Source organism: Perognathus longimembris, chromosome 1 (assembly GCF_023159225.1).
Source record: "Perognathus longimembris pacificus isolate PPM17 chromosome 1, ASM2315922v1, whole genome shotgun sequence".
Lineage (NCBI taxonomy): Eukaryota > Metazoa > Chordata > Mammalia > Rodentia > Heteromyidae > Perognathus > Perognathus longimembris.
In genome coordinates this window covers 56,634,407-56,656,783 of record NC_063161.1, presented here as the reverse complement: position 1 = coordinate 56,656,783, position 22,377 = coordinate 56,634,407, and the positions used below count along the sequence as shown (strand labels likewise).

The 22,377-nt window shown below is 40.7% G+C and overlaps 1 protein-coding gene across 2 annotated transcripts in view; it reads right to left on the bottom strand.

The window, feature by feature from the left end:
- Nucleotides 1-1,490: 1,490 nt before the first annotated feature.
- The window catches only part of Slc38a4 (solute carrier family 38 member 4), a 74,710-nt gene continuing 53,823 nt past the window's right edge, over nt 1,491-22,377 (bottom strand). For both annotated transcript variants that reach the window (XM_048365794.1, XM_048365803.1), the window contains exons 7-16: nt 18,476-18,557; nt 18,303-18,385; nt 18,134-18,192; nt 16,553-16,828; nt 16,360-16,439; nt 14,916-15,016; nt 13,227-13,351; nt 6,347-6,491; nt 4,990-5,087; nt 1,491-3,244 (exon numbers count right to left, since the gene is read on the bottom strand). In XM_048365794.1, the coding sequence (XP_048221751.1) occupies nt 3,143-3,244; nt 4,990-5,087; nt 6,347-6,491; nt 13,227-13,351; nt 14,916-15,016; nt 16,360-16,439; nt 16,553-16,828; nt 18,134-18,192; nt 18,303-18,385; nt 18,476-18,557 (1,151 nt within the window). In that variant the 3' untranslated portion in view covers nt 1,491-3,142. The remainder of the gene's footprint in view (nt 3,245-4,989; nt 5,088-6,346; nt 6,492-13,226; nt 13,352-14,915; nt 15,017-16,359; nt 16,440-16,552; nt 16,829-18,133; nt 18,193-18,302; nt 18,386-18,475; nt 18,558-22,377) is intronic.

Sequence of the window (22,377 nt, the reverse complement as noted above, 5' to 3'; positions counted from 1 at the left end):
TAATATTTATTTATTGTCAAAATGATATACAGATGGATTAGTTTCACATATAAGGTAGTGAATATATTTTTTAAACTTGTGACCTCCTCCCTCACTTTCCTCCCACCTTCTCCCCTACCCAGTTACATACACACCCGCCCCTGAGTTACACAGTTGGTTACAGCATATTGTCTTGTAAGTATTGCGGTTGCATTGGTTCTCCTTCTACCCTTTATTCCTCATTTGATGTTCCCCTTCCCTACTTCCAATAAGTGTATATACAATACCCATTCAGCAATATGCTTTTTCTGTGTTTCAATATTGATGTCTACTTGACCTAAATCCTTAGCTGAAAGAGACTAATAAAACATTGAATGCTTTTTAAAAAAAAAAAAAAAGAAATGTACTCATTACCTTACTTATGTAACTAACCCTCTGTTCATCACCTTTACAAATTATATTATCTATCTATCTATCTATCATCTATTTCTCCACACAGTGATACCATAATAAAAAAAAAGTAACTCTTTGCTGATGGAAGAAAAAGCACATCATGTTCATTTGCAAAGTTCATTTATTATATACCAATAAACACTTTCTGTAATAAAAAAGTCTCCCAATACATTGAACCATCTTATAAATGAAATATGAAAATAAAAACATTTATCTGTTTACAAATGGGGTTAAATTAACCAGCACAAGATACTCGATATATGTCTCTGTCCTGCAGTGTATATGAACTCCAATCCTGAAAACAGCCAGGACAAAAAGAAAAAAAAAGAAAATTAAGAAAAGATGTTTTATTACTTGGCATGTATTATTGCTCTTGAATATTTATATAATTAAACATGTGGATATTTTCAAGTTACATTTAAGTGTAAAGCATTCAAAGTATGTACAGATTTTACAGTTTTCCAAAATTGTTGGATCTTTGCTATTTACATTTAAATATGTTCAGATTAAACTTTTATATATAGATATATATATATAAAACATTCAAAAGATACTGTTTTTCATGTTCTGTTCTTTACTATTTGGAGATTCACCCCCTACCCTTCACGTCATAGTAATTTAAAAGGTATGATAGTTTCTAGTAATGCTCAATTTCCATAACAAGAATGCACCTTTTTTTTTACAGTATAATGTCTTTAGAAATGAATGCATGAAACAAATATATGTATTTTCATAAACACACTCCAAAATGAATCTGAAGTAGGATTTAGTATGTTTATATTTGATACTTATATTTCATCCTTGGCTTTACAAAGTGTAAAATATACAAATCTTCTTGTTACTGATTTAAAAAACATACTAGTGAGCTCTTGAAATTCTAGCTGAATAGTGACGTGTGTGTGTGTGTGTGTGCTGGTACCAGGGCTTGAACTCAGGGTCTTGTGCTCTCTTGACCTTCTCACTTAAGGCTGGTGCTCTACCACTTGAGCTGCACCTCAACTTCTATCTTTTCACTTGTTAAATGGAGATAAGAGTTTCTAAGATTTGTCTGTTGAGATTGGCTTTGAACCTCACCTCACATCTCAGCTTCCTGACCAGCTAGGATTATAAGCATGAGCCACCCATGCCTGGATGAGATTAGTAACTAAGTTCATTCCAGATAAGAAGATTTAAACGTGAGTGGGGGAAAAAAAGCAGTTTGCATTTGCTTTCTGTGTTAGCACTTTTCTTTCTATGGAGAATGACTCAATGTTGTGCTAAAGGACAAATGAAATATCAGCAAATACAAATACAATCTAAAGTGGATGAAATCCTAGTTCAGGCATGCTAAATTAAAACCACAACCTTGGCAATGACAATCATTCACAGCTAAAGAACCAGCCTTCCTTCCTTCCTTCCTTCCTTCCTCCCTCCCTTTCTTCCTGTCTGTCCTCCTTCCTCCCTCCCTTTCTTCCCTTTTTTTATATGATAAATGTAAACAATGAAGAAGAGCATTACTGAACTATATATATGTAACTTATATTTCAAATTTAAAATGTCCTTAATAAACAAATACAATGCAAATGGTGTTGGAACTCTCCAGCTGACTTCTCTGTCCCCCCCCAAATTATAATTTTTTTATACTGTGAAGAAAGAAAACTACACCCATAAAAAGAAAAATCTAATGTATGACACATTAACATTCTGACTACAGAATAAGATTATATACATACGAATATAGCAAATCACAGTTTCCTGCACTGAAAGTTTTCTTTATCAAATAAAAATGTATCACACAATACTGGGTAATGTGTGTCCATGTGCCCTGGGGTCTTCTGAGGATTCTGAGGGAGAATGGAAGACTAGAGAGGGACAGCCTTGTTCAGGACAAAAGCGTGGCAAAGGCCATTAAAAGAGAGAGACACACACATAGGCTTCCTCAGTGGGCAGGTCAGCTGTAAGCATTCTTTTTAGTTGTTGCTGTATAATTTAAATAAAGCCCCTCTCTGCCTTTACTAAGATGTTTTAACATGTATCCCCAAATCCACTGAAGCAGTGGCTAATTGATTCTCAGAAGCAGGCTGGGCAAACGACTCGTGTAGTGTTGGTGTGAAGCGCACTGGGCTGGTGTGGGAGCCCGGATCACCTCACAGCCGTAGTTCACCAGATGGGCCGGGGCCTTCGGATCCTGTTAGCCCTCAGATGCATGATGTCAGCCACATGATGGGGTGAGGCATTGTTCAGGGCTAAGAGCTTTGCCACCAGGGTGCGTGGGTTTGACGTTCTGTGAATGCAACCATGGGTCACTCTACAGGGGTGGAAGTGGGGGTGGGGGGTGGGCAGTGGAAAGGCTGGTATCTGATGACCATCACACAAAGTTGACTTTATTCTGCTTGTGTATTGACAAAAATACACCCGGTCACTTCACAGAGCTGGAGTCCAAACGGGAGAAACGCACACCGCAGGCTTGAAAGAGCATCAGACATTCTTGACCAAAGAGAAAACAAATAAACAACAAAACCCCCAACAACGATAAACAATAACAACAAAAAAAACCCTTAATTTTATCTTTCACAGGCGTCTGGTGACACTCTTAAGCAAAATCTTTGGAATCTTCTGGCTAGCTCCTATGAAATAACATCCCAATCAAGTTAAGTCAAAATGTCTTGGGGAGCATAACTCGCCAACATTTCCAATAGAAAGAAAAAAGGACAAATATTTTCTCCTTGGATTAGTGGTGTTTGGAATTTGGAGGGTTGTAGATCCAGTCAATTATAATGAGGGCCATGCTTCCCATCATGAAGATAATTCCAGTCACCAGGAAGATCAACGCCTGCAATGCACAGAGAACTTGTTAGGGAGAACAGACCATTCCTGACCAATTTGCTTTAAGTTGTTTGTGGGAGGGTGGCAGTCTGACTTGCATGCTGCTTATGGAGCAAGAGCTCTACCATTGAGCCATGCCTCTAGCACTGGGGCTCTTATTGCTGGATACTTTAAAGGTAGGGTCTTACTGCTTGTCCAAGCATACACTGGCACCTCCATACACCTATGTGAAGTTCCCGGAGGTATTTATTTATTTATTTATCTATCTATCTATCTATCTATTTATTTAATTATTTATTTATTGTAGGGACTGGACTTGAACTCTCAACTTTCATCTCCCAAGTAGGCTAGGATTTAAGTCAAGCCACACCTGGCTTGAATTATAATATTCTGTGTATGTATGTGTGTACACGTGTGTGTGCACGTGCGCACACACACTGTGTTGGGGCTTGAACTCAAGGTCTGGGCACTCTCCTGAGCTTTTTAGTGCTCAAAGCTAGTACATTACCACATGAGCCATAGCTGCACTTTGGCTTTTTGGTAGTTAATTGGAGATAATAATCTCATGAACTTTTCTGCCCAGAAACTTTTCTGGCTCAGAACCATGATCCACCAATCTCAGCCTTCTAAGTAGCTAGGATGACAGGTACCACCAGTATTTAGTAGATCAATTTTTTTAGGGGACACTATTGCTCTTTTTCTTTTCTTTTTTTGCCAGTCTTGGGAACTGAACTCAGCCTGGGCACTGTCCCTGAGCTTCTTTGTGTTCAAGGCTAGCACTCTGTCATTTGAGCCACAGTGCTACTTCCAGCATTTTCTGAGTAGTTTATTGGAGATAAAGAGTTTCATGGACTTTCCTACCCTGGCTGACTTCAAACCACGATCCTCAGATCACACCTCTAGAGTAGCTAGGATTACAGGTGTGAGCCACAGGCAACAGGCTAATATTGTTCATTTTACATCTGGACATTCTGTATATGAGTCACAAATAGAATGAACAAGGTGCCCAGGTCACATTGCTGCAAAAAGCCAGACATCAAGGGGTTCAAATAGTCAAAATCCAGTGGCAAAACAATAAAAGGAGCTTATAACACCAAACAGTCCTGGAAGGAGTGACCTCAAGTCATAAATACATAGTAAATCAGTAAGTAGTTTGCAAAGCCTTCCTGCAAGACCTCCTTACATAGTCACTGGTGCGATCTCACTACTAAAGAACTGATTTATTTCGAATATATTTTTCTATAGGACCACTGTGGAAAAGATGTGTCTATTCCTTACTTTAATAAAGGATACTTTATACTAAAATGGTTAATTGGCCACAAATGGTATGTTTCTCACCTCAGTTAAAACCAAGGGAAAGTAGAGAATGATAAAAGAGAAGTGAAAACAATGATCTCTGGCAAACGTAACAGATGACAGCTAACATGTTTGCATGATTCTCTAACATTGGCAGGGAGTTGAATTCCTTTCCAGTAGTTTTTACATGTTATAAGGACAGTGTATCTCCAAACTGGCACCCAGCCTCCTAAGCACATGCAGAAAGCACACAAGCCCATGGGAAAGGCATGGAAGAAATACTAACCACAGCCACATGCTAGGAAGCCATCTTTGTTTTGTTTAGTTTGTTTGTTTTACTCCATTTAGTTCCAGCTCATCTTGGGTTTCTTTTCTTTTTCTGAGCTTTGACTATTTTCTGTTATATTCCAAGTAAAGAGCTACTTACAATAAGGGGAAATTTTAAGTGTTACTTACCCCAACCTTTTGGGGTGATCTGAGAGGTTCTTTCTTGACAAGTTTGAGATAAAAGACTGCTGGAAGAATGAAAATCAGCATCGTGGCTGAAGAAGCCCCTGTGGAGAGAGACACAGGGTAGGTCAATGGCTTATAAGGTAGTCTTTCCTGTAAAGCATATACCTGAGAGAAACCAGGTACAACTCTGGTTTTTTTTAGCACTAAATCACACATTTAACCACATATGCTCATCTCGGTTGCCTATTCCTAAGAGCCATATTTATAAAGAAAGTTAAAATATATCTGACCTCATAGTTGCAAAGGCACATATTATAAATATAGGACTAAATACAAATTTACAGAAGATTAGTAATACAAGGATATATTAAGAAGGCTATAAATTCTTTTTTTCCCTTCCCCCCCCCCATAAATGCTTTATCCATGCTTCTTTTTCACCTCTTACATTTAAAGTTCCTTGAATCTGTTCAGCATAGTGGTTCCAGTCTGTAATCTCAATGGCTTGGGAGGCAGAAATTATGAGACTCAAAGTTCAAGGCCAGGGCAGGCAAAAAGTTAAGTGAGATTCCATCTCAGGAAACAAGCCAGTCTGTCCCTGGTGGCTCACACCTGTAATCCTAACTAATCAGGAAACTGTGACTTCACAGCCAGGTCAGTAGAAAAAGTCTGTAAGATTTCCTCTCCAAAAATAACTAGAGAAAGGTAGGGCTGGTGGTATGACTCAAGTGATAGAGCACCTGACTGGCAAGCACAAAGCTCTGAGTTCCAATCATAATTCTGTCTTTAAAATTTTGACTTATTTTTATATAAGGGTGATGTACAGAGAGGTTACTATTATATAAGTCAGGTAATGAGTGCATTTCCTTTGGGACAATGTCACCTCTTCCCTTTGTCTCCCAATTTTCCCCTTCTGTTCTCACATTAATTTTTGTTAGTCTACATCTCAATCTCTTATACACAGTCCTGGATTAAATTTCCAGCACCACCCCCCAAAATGCAAAATTTGAGTAAAACTTCTATTTGTAGAATGAAAAGTTAAATATGTTAATAGGTCATAGAGTTAACAGAAATAATGTGCTTAAAAATTTGAAGCTCCACTCCTCTAAGAATATCATTTCACCCACAGCTGATTCTCCTAGACTTCACAGGGCATCCTGTGTTTACCTATTTGTCTTTCTCTGTCTCTAACGATGGAGCTGTGACCCTTGTCCCAATCTTGGGTCCACCCCAAGGTATAGGACTTGAGTTCTGTGAAGTCCAGTGTCCTCCTATGTCAGCAAAGGCAGCCGGAAGGAAGGAGAAAGGAAGCTCCCTGTGTCACTTGGGAGAAAGGAGGAAGTGACCAGAGTCCGAAACTTACCTATGAATCCAAAAATGTATTTTATCGTTGGCACAAGAATGACCAGGACATTATTAAGTGCAATAATTATGACTGCGATCAGGAAATGTCTTATCCAGCTGAAGGGTCTTTTGGGAAATAACAGGGTGATCACGGATGTACGAATCTGTAACAAGATGTTTAAAAGGAAGATCACGGCAAGTACTCACACCATCCTAAAGCATTTTGCTTCTTTCCCCGCCAGGAAAGGTCTTTAAGTTTTTTCTCAGTTTTTTTTTAAAGGTATGCTAAAACATTCAGAACAGGAAATTTACTGTCTCATCTAGTGTTTTCTTTTTTTGGGGGGTGGGGGGTAATTGGGTGCTTGAACTCAGGGCCTGATGTTGGCTTTTTCTCTCAAGACTGGCACTCTATCACTTGAGCCACAGCTCTACTTCTGGCTTTTCTCTAGTTAATTGGGAATGAAGAGATCCACAGACTTTCTTGCCTGGGATGGCTTTGAACCATGATCCTTAGATCTCAGCCTCCTGAATAGCTGGGTGAGAGCCACCAGGGCCCAGAAATTGTCTTACCTGTTTGTTAACTATGTGCAGTTCAGTGGTATTAAGCATGTCCCACCCTCTTCTTTTGTGACTACTGGGGATTGAACTCAGAGCAGAAGCTCTAGGCAGAAGCTTTATTGCTGAGCCATGGCTCTAGCCCTGAGTGCTAGGTATTAAGAACATTCATATTGTGCATATTTCATGCTGATTTTTGATGTCTGAGATAGCATACCATTTTTCTTTGGTAGTGTAGTATGCATTCTCTTTCTCATTTTTGATAATTTTTGTTAAAAAATCCATCTTAATCAAACAGACTTTTAAAAATGAGATATGAAATTTAGAGATAGTAAGCACTACACACAGGCTAAGTGACTATCAACAGGTTTGTTTAAATATTCAAGACAAACCCAGAGCTTATTTGTGTGAGATTGTGAAAGGAAATTCTATAATCTTGGCCTTTTCTCTCTTTCTTTCTTTCTTTCTTCCTTCCTTCCTTTTTTTATTTTTTTAGTGTCAGTCTTGGAGCTTGAACTCAGGGTCTGAGTGTTGTCCCTAGCTTTTGTGCTCAAGGTTAGCACTCTAACATTTGAACCACAGCTCTATTCTGGCTTTTTGGTAGTTAATTGGTGGTAATAGTCTGGACTGGCTTTGAACCATGATCCTCAGATCTCAGCCTCCTGAGTAGCTAGGATTACAGGTGTGAGCCATCCGTTCCTGGCTAACCTGCCATTTTCTTACCTTTCCATTTGATTTTTTTTTTTTTTTTTTTTTGGCCAGTCCTGGGCCTTGGACTCAGGGCCTGAGCACCATCCCTGGCTTCTTCCCGCTCAAGGCTAGCATTCTGTCACCTGAGCCACAGAGCCCTTTCTGGCCATTTTCCATATATGTGGTGCTGGGGAATTGAACCGAGAGCTTCATGTGTAGGAGGCAAGCGCTCTTGCCACTAGGCCATATTCCCAGCCCCCCATTTGATTTTTTAAAAACATTTTTCCACTTAAAACCTATTTAAAAAGAGAGATAGTTTTTCATTTCCTTTTTACTCTTCTTATTCTCTTTCCCCCATCAAGAGATTATAAATCTATAAAAAGCAAAAAGATAGCATTGAATCTCTCAACATTCTTCAGAGTTTCCAGCATAGTGTTTTTCACTGAGTTAGCTGAAAGGAAGGAATATATTTCTTCCCATCAGGATCCTAGAGAGATCCCAGCTTATTTCAGCCACAGAAATAAGTAGGTAAAGGGTCGAGAGAGGCTCCTTTTCAGGGGTGTTCCAATTAAAGAGGCCAGACTGGATAGAGACCCCCGAGGGCAGAGTTAGGGCTTGAAAACATGCCAATCTTTGGAATCTGTAAGAGGACATTTTCTTTTTTGAATTTAGTGAAATAACTCCTGGCTTTTCACTAAGTGAGCGCTTCAGCTAAGCCAAGACTTCACTTTTTCAGAAAGGCTGGGATTGATTTTTCTTTTTAAAACTTGAGTTCTAAAGTCTTTTGTTGGCGTGGAGATGGAGATGGATTTAAAGGAGAGGAAAGAAACATGAAGTACATTTGGAAACATGTATGAACAACAGAAAAAAATGCAAGCTAAATTGCTTGCTGAGCCTCTGGTCACATTCCTTTCCCACCACTGCACCAAAAAAAAAAAAAAAAAATTAAAGCCATCTGTTTAGGTTGAGGAAGGAATTTCATTATGAGAATGGCAAACCAGAGACCCCTGCAAATAATTTAAGAATGACTTTGTAATGGGTTTTTCTTTATGTATACGTACGTGTGTGTGTGTGTGTATTTGTGTGTGTGTGTATATGTGTGTGTGCACGTGCCAGTCCTGGGGTTTGAACTTAGGACCTGGCACTGTCCTTGAGCTTTTTCTCCTCAAAGCCAACACTCTACCACTTGAGCCACTTCTGACTCAACTTCTGGTGTTTTGGTGGTTATTTGCAGGTAAATGTCTCCTAGATTTTCCTGCCTTGGTTGGCTTTGAATGACAATCCTTGGATCTCAGTCTCTTGAGTAGCTAGGATGACAGGATGAGCCTCAGGCACCTAACTCTTTGTAACAGATTTTTAAAAATTAGATTAGTTGAAATTATGATACTTATTTGGAAAAGCATCACCACCACTATCACAAAGCAAGTGGTTAGACTGTTTTCCCAAGTAGTCTATGCATTCTATATTATGGCCTATAAGTACTGCTTACTCAGTGCCCAAAGTAATCTAATTAGAAAGATTAAAGTACATCCATTCTGGGCTTTCCTGGCAGTCATACATGTATAGAATGAAGCAAGTCTAATAGAGACTCAGTTTTCAGGCTGATGATATATATGCATGCTTCTTAGCCCTTTATTCAAAATAGTGCATTTGCCAGGCATAAGTGGCTTGGACCTCTAATCCTAGCTACTCTGGAGGCTGAGATCTGAGGATCACAGTTCAAAGCCAATCTGGGCAGCAAATTCTATGAGACTCTTGTCTCCAATTAAGCAGCAAAAAGCCCAAAGTCGAGCTGTAGCTCAAGTGGTAGAGTGCTAGATTTGAGTGACAAGCCTAAGGGACAGTGCCCAGTCCCTGAATTTAAGTCCCACTACCCACACACAAAAAAATGCTGTCTGAAGGCAAGAGCAGGGATCCAAAGGCCCCCCAGTACTTGTACTTACCACATCAGAGCAAAAGCAGCTCTGCCTCATTACTCACTTATCTATAGCCCTTTTCTCTACTGACACAAACTGATAAGAGTCTGGAAATGTGGGTCAGAGGCTGTGGGTGGGTCTAGTCTCTAGCAATAGCCCGAATTCCTGACCAGAAAGTTCCAGTGCAACTCTAGAGAAAATATCACTTGTTTTCAGAGACAGTATCTCTCTGGATACAGTCTGTTTTAAGATGTTATGGGTGGATGTGCAGATTAGAGACACCGATGCTAACTAGAAAGTAAGAGCCTTAACTCTGTCTGAATAAAGAAATATGTGAAATCCTCCATCCCATAAAAGTGGCTCTTTTTTTTTTACATTGCAGGCTTGTGGGCATAAAAGTCCACAAGACTTTTATTTCTAGTTAACCACCAAAAAGCTGCAAATAGAGCTGTTGCTCAAGTGGTAGAATACCAACTTTGAGTGAAAAAGCTAAAGGGCCAGTGCCTAGGATTTGAGTTCAAGTCTCAGAACTGACACCAAGAAGAAAAACAAAACAAAAAAGAAATCCAGAATAATAAAGTTGATAGACTTTCCCAGCCAAAATTTCTTTCTTTTATTATTTGTTTGTGGTGATATCAACAAGTTAATAAACACTCCAGAAGTCCAGTGTTTGTTAGTTCAGAGAAGCTAAATGAACAAGGAGACACAGAGCTCTCTTTGGCTCTAAGAACAAACCAAACAGCACTGGCAACTTCTATCACCAAAACTGTTGGATTTGAGCCCCATAAGACTTAATGGAGAGAAAAGAGATTAGACCAGCATCTGCCAATATGTCCTTCCCAGACATTTGATTCATTTAGCACACAACACACATGCAAAGTAACCTATGGCACAGGCAGCTATGGACAGCTTTCAAGGAAAGGAGAGACTCACTTAAAGATCATTTCCAAAGCCAAAATTATTGAGCTTATGCTCTGTGCTGGGGACTGGAAAGCCAGTGGGGACCCCTGAAGAATGGGGTTCTCAGGAAGCTCATTGTACTGGACACTGTCAGAATGAAGACAGTGTTAGCTACAATGTAGTTTCACAGTGAGAAGTTCCAGTGAAAATACTTGGTATAGATAGCTGTTATTGTTCTGCGTTTTGATTTTTATAGCCAGTGCTAGTTTAAAATAGCATCTTATGTTTACGGACTATATTGTTCTTGATGATCAGATGTATTCTAGCACTTTCTGTCCCAGTTCCCAAGGAGACTCATATTGAGGTGAACAAAAGGCCGGCTTTCATTTCCCACTACAAAGATGGCAGCCATTGGAGTTATGGCACAGGGAGCCCTGAGCTCACCATTCATTCAACTGCTGCCTGCTCCCTGCTTGACCAGGCCACGCCCACCCAGCCCTTGAGACCAGGGCTTGAAAACACTCTATTTACAGCTTACAAATAAAGCAATACAAAGCACCCAATGGATTTCTTGTATAAAATGCTTTGATGGAACATTGATGGGAACACCCCTGGTGTGTGAAAAATTAGTGACATTTTGACACCCCTCCCCCTCACAAAAAAGGCCTTCAGATACTGTTTTCCCAGTAAAACTACTTGCTTGGAAAGTTTATCCTATGGGCCACCAGACAGTTGTCTTCTGCCTGGTACCCAAGCAGGATTTAAGGACAAGGCGCATGAAATCCTTTCCAACCCCTTCAAGGCAAGGCATTATTTAAAGACATTATTAGCTGCTGTAGTAATAAGAATCTGATCGCATGCACTCATGGCAAAGGAACGCACCGAAATACATTTCAGCACACAGGCTGCATTTAAAGCAACCACAGTGTCATTCTATAAATGGTCCTGGAAGGCTTGGCCCTCGGGAGACCATTCTGTCCATGACAGTGTTCATTACTATGTCACTGATTTATTTGTTGTTGCTTTTTTGTGCTCCTAAAATGAATGAGTAAATTCAGTATTCATGAAAGGAGTAGAGTTGGCAGGAAGGTAAAGACTTGCATGTGTTTATCCATAGGTTGTGTTTTTTAATTCTGACTGCCCAAATCCCACAACCAGTCCTGGTCTCTGAGCCCAGGACAAACTGGTGCCCAGGACAAACTGGTGCCCAGGAAAAACTTGAAGGAAAGTTGGACACAAGCCTCAGTCTGCTGGGGCAAGCATAAATTTTAGTGGGGAAGAGGCACATAATGGGTAAATACAGCCTTTATGTGTGTGTGTGTGCTGCTTTTGGGGCTTGAACTCAAGGCCTGAGCTCTGCCCTTGAACATTTTTTGCTTATAGCTAGTGCTCTGTCACTTAAGCCACAGCTCCACTTCTGGTATTTTTGGTGATTAATTGGAGATAACAGTCTCACAGACTTTCTTGCCCTGGCTGGTTTCAAACCCCAAGCCTCAGATCTCAGCCTCCTGAGTAGCTTGGATTACAGGCATGAGCCACTAGCACCTAGTTAATACAACCATTTTTTGAGAAACTTTTTTCTAGTGATTTACTTGACAGGAATCTCCTTCAGGATAACAGTTCAAGAAAGTAACATTTTTGTTGTTGCTGTTGCCAATCCTGGGGCTTGAACTGTGGGCCTCGGTGCTGTCCCTGAGCTTCTTTTGCCCAAGGAAAGCACTCTACCAGTTGAGCCACAACTCCACTTCCAGCTTTTTTGAGTAGATTGTTAGAGATAAGAGTCTCAGGGAGTTTCCTGCCCAACCTGGCTTCGAACTGCAATCCTCAGATCTCAGCCTTCTGGATAGCTAGGATGACAGGCGTGAGCCACACACCTGGCTAGAAGGTAACTTTTTTTTTTTTAATTTTGTCTTCTTTTAATTTTTTTTTGTTTTTGTTATTTTGTTGCCAGTCCTGGGGCTTAGACTCAGGGCCTGAGCACTGTCTCTGGCTTCTTTTTGCTCAAGGATAGCACTCTGCCACTTGAGCCACAGCACCACTTCTGGCCATTTCCTATATATGTGGTACTGGGGAATCGAACCCAGGGCTTCATGTATACAAGGCGAGCACTTTACCACTAGGCCATATTCCCAGCCCCTAGAAGGTAACTTTTTGATGTTCCTTCAGCTTGCCAAATTGGAGGGGAAAATTCAAAATACCTTTAGAAATGGTAGGAGAAAATTAAAGTGTTTTGGGCCTTCAAGTTTCAAAAGTTACATGAACTTCACACATTCTTTAATTTACAAGACAGCAACTAACACTGGGTGTGTGTGTGTGTGTGTGTGTGTGTGTGTGCGCACGCACGGGTGCAGTTTTGGGGTTTAAAACTCAGGCCACATTGGTGCAGTTCCTTTGTTTTTGTTTTTAGCTCATAACTGGCTCTTTACCACTTGAGCCACAACTCCACTTCCAGGTTTTTAGTTGGTGATTTGAAATAAGAGTCTCACAAACTTTCCTGCCTAGGCTGGCATCAAACCAAGGTCCTCAGAGTTCAGCCTCCTGAGTAGTTAGGATTTCAGGCACGAGTCACCAGCACCCATATAACCTCAGCTTTTTGAATTTGAAAGCCAATTTCATGATGTCCTCTCCAAATTAAAAACAAACAAGCAGCTACCTAACACTGATTGTTACATGTACCTATACAGTGGTCAATTTTAAGAGACTCCAAAACGGTATGTGAACATGACAATGTCCTGACCTGCACCTGCAAACTCACACAGCCCTTAAATCCACAGCAGGTCAGAACACGGTGCTAACTGATGGACACAACATGTTTCTCCCCAGAAGTTCCATACTTACTGGAAACAGGACGATGGGCACCGTGAGTGTCACTGCCACCAGGACTGCCAAACGGACCATGAGGAGAGGGGTGTCAAACGTGTACACTTTGCTATATGCATGAAGCAACTCATCTTCAACTTCTCCTACACGAGGAAGAAAGGCGAGAGTCCATCAGGAGGGGACACGGGTCAGGAAGAAACCCAGGCCTGGGAAGCCAGACATTTCCTTCTCATCTTGTCTCTGAGCTATGTGACTTTGGTTCAAATGCAGAAAGCGATCCTAAAGCTGAGGAAGACTCAGGAAGCCAACAGAAACTGGCTCAATGGCATCATAGGAGATCTCCTCCTGCTATAAAGAAACATCACAAACCAGATGAGAAGGGGCTGAATGGTTCACACTCTAGCAGCATGTCCCTGCCAACCCTCCAGCCCCCTTTGTACCCATTGGCACAGCTGTCCCAGACATAACTTCTCTAAACACTTATGGACATGAGAATGGATGATTCTTAAGTTTTGGGGGTGAGGAAGCTTGAACTCAGGGCATCATGTTCTCACTTGCTATTTTTCCTTATGGATAGAGCTCTAATACTTGAGCCATACCCCCACTTCCAGCTTTTGCTAGTTAACTGGAGATAAGAATGTCATGGGCTTTCTTGCCCAGACTGACTTTTGAATTGTGATCCTCAGATCTCAGCCTCCTGAGTGGCCATGATTGTTATAGGTGTGAGCCACCAGTACTCGGCCTATTTTTCTGTTTTGGGGTGTTTTTTCTTTTTTGTTGTTGTTGTTTTAAAGCTCAACAATTATGACTTCATCTTGACACTGAAACATAATACTTTTGGGCATCCCCCCCCCAACTTTTGTTTGTTTTATGAAATTCATTAGACAAACATGCCAAGGTCTTCAAGTGAATATTCTAGGATGACGATGATTCACTCCTTGAAAACACATTCATTCAGATTTCCATGCACAAATGACAAGGAGGGACTAATGAAATCATGTAGCTTGATTTCCCACTTAAATTTAGCAAATTGAATACCAGGAAGCTGGAACATGTGTTCAGGAGGTAAGAAAGTGGGGAGGGGAGCAGACAACTGGAGAGAGCAAGAATGAGTAAATGCAGTCAGAATGGGGCTGGGGAAATGGCCTAGTGGCAAGAGTGCTTGGCTCCCATACATGAAGCCTTAGGTTCGATTCCCCAGCACCACGTATACAGAAAATGGCCAGAAGTGGTGCTGTGGCTCAAGTGGCAGAGTGCTAGCCTTGAGCAAAAAGAAGCCAGGGACAGTGCTCAGGCCCTGAGTCCAAGGCCCAGGACCGAAAAAAAAAATGCAGTCAGAACATTCCATGTGCATGTATGAAAATGGAACCAGAACTTGAAGGACGGTGAGGTTAGGAGAGATGGGGAGAACAATAGACGGGGTGACACTGTCAACATGCATTCTACTTATAAGCTGACAGGTTGAATTGAACTCCTTTGTATAACTACTTAAGGTTAAAAGATAAATGTCAAAAAGTTTTATCAACCAATTATGAATAAACAAAACAAAATACACATGAATTCACAAAGTTTCGTAACCTGTGAGCCAAGTGTTCTAGGACTTGTTTCTTTAGGTCAGTGACAAAGCTAAACAACAGTGTTGTTTCTAGACCCATCATCCGTCCAAGTGGGATTTTCACAGACAGAATGACCTTTACAGTGACCTACCATAGAAAGTAAGGTAACCGAACAGGGCAGCCAGCATGTACATGACAAGCATCCCCGTGATGGAAATATTGGACACTGTTTGCATCTTCCTTCGGGATCGACTAAAAAAAGAAAAAAAGAGCACTGAGCTTCATTTCTTACACTTGCCAAAACATCCCTTTTGAAAGACTGATATAAAAGGTAATAAAATAAAAAGAACATCTGTGTTGCTCATTATGAAACCACATTTCTAGCACCTAAACTTTCAACTGATTCAAATTGATTTTCCTATAAGAACAGTCTCTCATGTCTATAAATGAGTTTATTTATTCCATTAAGTAAGGATATAATTAACATAAAAATCAAAGGCTCCTAACATAAAGAACCAACCATCCACAAAGCACTATATTCTTTGGTGTTCAGACTGGGAGAAAGACTCACATAGTGATTGCTTCTATAGAAGCATCTGGAAACCATTCAAGATGGCACCCATCTTCCAATGGCCAATTATCACTTAGGGAGTAACTGCTCATGTGACTTTCAAAGCACATCAAAGACATCACAAGTGAAATGATTCCCAAAATGGTTTTTTTAAATGAGGTAAATAAGAGTTTGTGGAAGGAGGAAGAGTGAGGTTGCTGAAGTTTGGGTTAAAGAAGTGGAGAATTATTATATAACAATCTTCTGTGAGAGGTGATGGGGAAGGAAGGGGAAGCTGAAGGAAAAGTGAAGGAAGGGATGATATTGTCCAGAAAAAGAAATGGATTTATTGCCTGCCTTACAAAATGGTAATCCCTCTGTATAACACCTTACTCATAAGAAGAAGAAGCAAGGTTTTCTTGTCGTATCTGCCATGTACATATGAGACAACGGATCCGGACATTGGCTCATTGGTTTTGGGGAACTTCTTCCAGACCAGGATTCTGAATTGGCCATAAGTGACATCCATGCTTTCCCATTAAAACTCCAATTTAAACTCCTCAAACCTGCCCAGATCTTTATAACCACTAGCTCTGAGCCCTCTTCAACCATTCTAGCAGAGGAACAGGAGAAAAAGCAGAAAAGGCTGACTTACACCTTGTGGACTAAAACAGACCACAGATAAATGACTATAGCCCATGTTTTCTTGCAAGAGAAATCTACAAAGTAGGGCTGGGAATATGCCCTAGTGGCAAGAGAGCTTGCCTCCTATACATGAAGCCCTGGGTTCAATTCCCCAGTACTACATATATGGAAAACGGCCAGAAGTGGTGCTGTGGCTCAAGTGGTAGAGTGCTAGCCTTGAGCAAAAGGAAGCCAGGGACAGTGCTCAGGCCCTGAGTCCAAGGCCCAGAAATGGCAAAAAAAAAAAAAAGAAAAGAAAAGAAAAAGAAAAAGGAAAAAGAAATCTACAAAGTAGCATGAGTCCTCAGCAAGGAGCTTATTTTTGGAGCAAATTAGAATGCTAAAATGATGGCTGTCTTACTCTTTCAGTTCACTGTAGATGGGAAGGACCTCTGGGTGGCATACAAAAGCAAATGCTAGGATAGGAATTGCGTAGGCCGTCTGCAAAACAAAGACAATACCCTGCATTTAGCATTCCGACACAGATGGCAATTTCCCACCATCTCAGTCAATGAAAGAAATACTAGAGTCCGCATTATTGGGCTCTTACTTACCCTGGAATTGAACACGAAGTATTTGGGTTGACATTTGTCATCATTATGGGCTTCATACTCGACGCCACTGCCATGGAGAGAGTTCTTGGCCTTGTTCTCATCCAGGCCTGCGGAGCTGTGGTGGGCGTAATCCATCATGAAGTTCACACCACTGCTCTCAGAGTTATTGGGGAACATTGCCATGCGCATGGGGAGGGTGTTGTTGAATGTCATGTTTCCAACATTGTGATCCAGAACAGGCAGGGGGCAGGGGATTTGAAATTTTTTGTAAATCACCTAGACCCAATCATTTAAAAAATAACAATAGAGGTCAAACTTTTGAAGAAAACTCATGAAATGAAAACACAGATGTGTGTGGCTAGAGAGGGGAGGAGTGAGGATCCTAGACCACGGAGACACCTTTGAATCCCTGCTCTAAGGAAAGAATTGGGGCTAAGCCTGCCAAAGCTGCACAGGGTGTCAGTAGGCCCCAACCCCTTCTATGACAAAAACAGCCATTTCCTTGCTACCTTTCAAACTTTTTAAAAATCTCCTCAAAGTAAGGATAACATGGTTCACCAAGATGCCCTTCCTTTGCCAGACACCAGTGGCTCAAACTAGGCTGAGATCTGAGAATCATAGTTCAAAGCCAGCCCAGACACAAAAGCCTGTGAGACTCTTATTTCCAATGAAGAACCAAAAAGCCATACATGGAGCTATAGCTCAAGTGATAGAGCACTAGCCTTGAGCAAAAAATGTTCAGGACAGTGCCCAGGCCCTGAATTCAAGCCTCAGGACCGACAGACACACACGCGCGTGTGTACACACACACGCACACACTCCCTTTTCCACTGCTGCTTCAGGAGAAATGCTTTAGAAATTTTATATCCATTTTTATTGTAAGAGAGGTCCCTTTTTTCCTAGGGATCAAATTTCTTCTTTAATTCCATTGTGATTGTCCTCTCTTACATGATAGAATGTGGGAGAGAAATGGTTAGTTGGTGTAAAGACAGCCAGGCTTCCCTCCTTCCCCTGCCTCCCTAAAGAGGATTACGGACCCATTCCTTTGCCCACATATTCTTTCCTTGTGCCTAGAACATACTATATGTAATGACCTTGTCATTCTAACTCAACTATCTCATGACTGTTCTTTCCTCATTCCAAATTAGAACTCAATAAAACTGCCTGTGGTACAAAAACTATAACTCATGACTATTCTTTCCTCATTCCAAATTAGAACTCAATAAAACTGCCTGTGGTACAAAAACTATTTCATGCTAGTGAAGTGCCTGAACAAAAATGAAGATGCTCAGTGCAGGTGGCTACTGTAGTCCGAGCTACTCAGGAGGCTGAGATATGAGGGTCGCAATTCAAAGCCCACTGGAGCAAAAAAGTTCGTGAGACAAATTATCTCTAGTTAACCACCCAAAGTAGGATGTAGACACATGGCTCAAGTGGTGGAGTGCCATCCTTGAGTGAAAAAGGCCAGAAACAGCACCAAGGCCCCAACTTCAAGTCCTGGGACTGGCAGACACACAGACAAAGACACTAATAGTATCTCACATTCACCATGTACAGGGAACATTTTACCAAATCACTTACCACGCTGACAAAAAACACCATGCAGGTGAGGGAAAATCCACTGGTATAGCCAAGGTAACCTAAGAGTGAACAGAAACATTCTGGAGGGTGGATATAGCACTTCCAAGGAGCTTGTCTATTAGAATTCAAAAACAAAATGAGAACATCTTCAGTTAGAAAATGGATTTACCTAAATTTTTCAGAAGAGACAGTGGCAGAATAATTCCCACAGACACAAATATGATGAGGTAGTTGCCATTGAGGTACCATTCCCTATGAGAGAAACAGAGACAAGGACATCAGGACCAGAACAGATGAAAGACAAGGAGACACTGGATGCCACGGAGGAAATGGAAGACATACCCAGTATTTTCTTCAAGTCCCATGAATGCTCTGATAACTTCAGGAAGTTCGTATTTAATGATAAAGAGGTAGCTGGACATTGCTAAAATGGAAAACGTGACAGCTTAGTGGTGTGTGTTGACTGATGTGGAACATTTGGGATAACCTGTTCCTCTTGGTCTAAGATGAGCATCTAACCCCCCACATGGAAACAGAAGCTAACGTGTACTTTACAATGCTTCTAAGCTTTTTAAAAAACAGACATCTAGACTTCTCATTCTGTGTGTGTGTGTGTGTGTGTGTGTGTGTGTGTGTGTGTGTGTGCATGTGCCAAAACTAGGGCCTGAACGTTAGGGCCTGGGCATTGTCCCTTAGCTTTTTCATTCAATGCTCTACCACTTGAGTCACCTGCTCCACTTCTGGCTTTTCAGTGGTTAATCAGAGATAAGAGTCTCACAGACTTTCCTGTCTAGGCTGGATTAGAAATGTGATCTTCAGATCTCAGCCTCCTGAGTAGCTAGGATGACAAGTATGAGCCACTGGTGCTCAGTTGGCCTCCTCACTTGTACGTGTGGATGTTTGCTAATCACATTAATGTTGATTTTGTGTTAAATCCAATTTGTAGGTTTTGCAGGTTTAGAGTCTTTACCCTCATTAGTGAGAAATCATCATGGCCTGTATTGAATGTCTTCATTTCAGTACTTAGGGACAAGGATCTGTCAACAAAAGTCCTGGTTGGAAATTGCAAGGGTGACCTGCATGTGCTCTATATCATGCTGGTTTTCCCCAGGTGGGAAGCTCTGCCAAGCTCTCTGTGATCTCCCTGTGGGGCACTCCAACCACTCCTAACAATTGAAGCTGGCAACTTCATACCGGTCAAAGAACACAAGACATGATAGCTTCTGCTCCTCTTCATTAATTAAGGGGTTTGATGTTATTCCTTCATATTCTAGTCACCCATTGGCCAAATCAGAAAGTACACAAAATGGCAGATCTTCAATGAGCATCTTGATGGGTGACTTAAATGACTATGTACTGTTCACAATGACCCATCTCTAAATACTCTCCCTGGAAAAGTGAGTATGTTCAAATATGCATAACATTATAGTTTTCTGCAGTTAAAGGGATTTATCTAACATTCCTTTCCCCGAGGTCATCCATTCAGTGAAATATAATACTGATTCATTATCAGACACATGATTGGGAAACTTGAATAAAAATAAAATGGACAAATTTGATAAGGAGACTTTAAATATGGACTCCATCCTTATGCTAAAGTTTTGCTAATAGGCATTTAAAAGTGGGCACTGGTAGCTTCTGGTCTGTAGATCATTATTCAAAGCCAGCTTAGCACGAAAGTCTATGAACCTCTATCTCAATGAAGCAAGAAAAAGCCTTGAGTAAAAAAGCTAAGAGACAGCACCAGACCCTGAGTTCAAGCCTGAGTACTATCACAAAAATGACAAAATAAATAATAACTAAGTAAAGAAAAAACATACTCAAGTCACACTTATCCAAATTGTAAATTGGACTACTAATAGTTCAAAAACATTTCCCTAATGTCAAAGAAATAATTTTTGTGGTAACAGTGCCTGACTTTATACAGCTCAACACTTGATCATCTAGGAAGTCTGGTGACATGGGAGGTGTGATTTTGTGAAGTTAAATTACACGGCCAAGATCACCCTGCTTGGAAAGGGTGAACAACATCTATCAAAGTCCCTGACTTCTGAGCCAATGTGCCTTTTCTGTGGTCAGAGGGAAATGATTCCTGCAATATACAATGTATCTTCCATACACAGGACTTGGTTAATCTTTACAAGACCCTGGGGAAGGAAGACTCTTACAGAGGGTAAACAGGAGATACTTCTGACTCACTACCTCTGTGAGGCACCTTTCAACTTCAGAGCTACAAACTGCTGAGTTTCGGTGATCCAGATCCGTTTGGGTAATGTTAACATTATCCTGCTAACATTAAAACATCCTTGGGGCTGGGAATATGGCCTAGTGGCAAGAGTGCTTGACTCGTATACATGAGGCCCTGGGTTCGATTCCTCAGCACCACATATACAGAAAATGGCTAGAAGTGGCACTGTGGCTCAAGTGGCAGAGTGCTAGCCTTGAGCAAAAAGAAGCCAGGGACAGTGCTCAGGCCCTGAGTCCAAGCCCCAGGACTGGCCAAAAAAAAAAAAATCGTTGGTGAATATTAAGGTTATTTTATTTATTTTTTATGGGATTGGGAAATCAAGAGTTCTAAAAATGGAGTTACTAATTCAAGAAAGACAAGAGGCTTCCTTTAGCCCTATGTCCAATGAATCACATAAAATAATAACTTTTTTAAAAGTAAGGGTTTTCTGGGGTGGTATTATGAAACTTCGTCTCACCCCCTTAGAAACCACTTCTTGTGTGTGGCTGGATGCAGGACCTACAGTAGTCATACTTTGAACACCGGGTGTAGCTGTCACTTTGCTTGATGAATTCAAGGCTAACCATGCTTATGGCTATTTATTCCACTTGTCAAAAACAAGCAAATTAGATCAACTATAGATAGTGTTATGAAATGGTTAAGATTTTAGATGTTGATAGGGCTGGGAATTGAACCAAATGAAAAGTAGCCTCTTTGGTGGGACTCTGCGTTCTCAGATGCTTAGGAGCCACATCTAGTAGAATGAATGAGATAATCCTGGCTTTAGGGCCAATTTCTAACAAGGACTGTGTCACTAATGTATATAATATGAAGAGAAATAATATTAGCAGGCATGAGGCCCTGGGATTGATTACTACACACACACACACACACACACACACACACACACACACACACACACACACCTCCCACAAAACAAATAAACATCAAACAAAGAAAACAGGGCTAGATTTTATGTATCTGCTTTCTTTATCAGAGCAGTTCATAGTTGAAGAATATTAAAGGAGCGGAGTGCCAGTGGCTCATACCTATAATTCTAGCTACTCAGGAAGCTGAGATTTGAGGATTGTTGTTCAAACTCAGCCCGGACAGAAAAGTCCCTGTGAGACTCTTATCTCTAGTTAAGCACTCAAAAACAGAAAGTACAGCTGTGTCTCAAAGTGGTAGTGCTCTATCCTTGAGCAAAAGAGCTCAGGGACAAGGCCCAGACCCTCAGTTCAAGCCCCACAACTGACCAAAAAAAAAAAAAAAAAAAAAAAAAGAATATGAAAGGAATTACATTCTAGAAATCCTAGGTAATGCAAAAAGTTTATTGATCTAAGGAGTTGTCTTTTTTTGTAAAGCTATGTACAAGCTTAGTACAGCATTACTTATAATAGTGAAAAATTGGAAACAGTTCAACTATTTACCAGTAAGGATTTGGTAGCCAGTTACAGTACCTATGTATAAAGGAAACTTCAAAAGCCATTAAAAATAACACCCATCCAAGACACACTGTAAAATAAAAAAGCATCTACAAGTCAGTATTATAAGATTAAATTCTTTTTTTTTTTTTTGGCCAGTCCTGGGGCTTGGACTCAGGGCCTGAGCACTGTCCCTGGCTTCTTTTTGCTCAAGGCTAGCACTCTGCCACTTGAGCCACAGCGCCACTTCTGGCCGTTTTCTGTATATGTGGTGCTGGGGAATCAAACTCAGGGCCTCATGTATATGAGGCAAGCACTCTTGCCACTAGGCCATATCCCCAGCCCCTATAAGATTAAATTCTAACAATGATAATATAATTATTAAATTTGTCACAGAGGGAAATTTGAAGCAACTATTTTGGGGTGACTTGCATAAACTTTCCTCAGTACATAATTATTTAATGTTTCAGTTATTGATAATCAGCATATATTTGTATCATAATTATAAAAACACCTATTAAAACTAATCAGAGGGCTTTGAGAGACAAGAACTGTTGAAAACTTAGCAGGTGAGAAGCAGTTCTGAGCCCTTG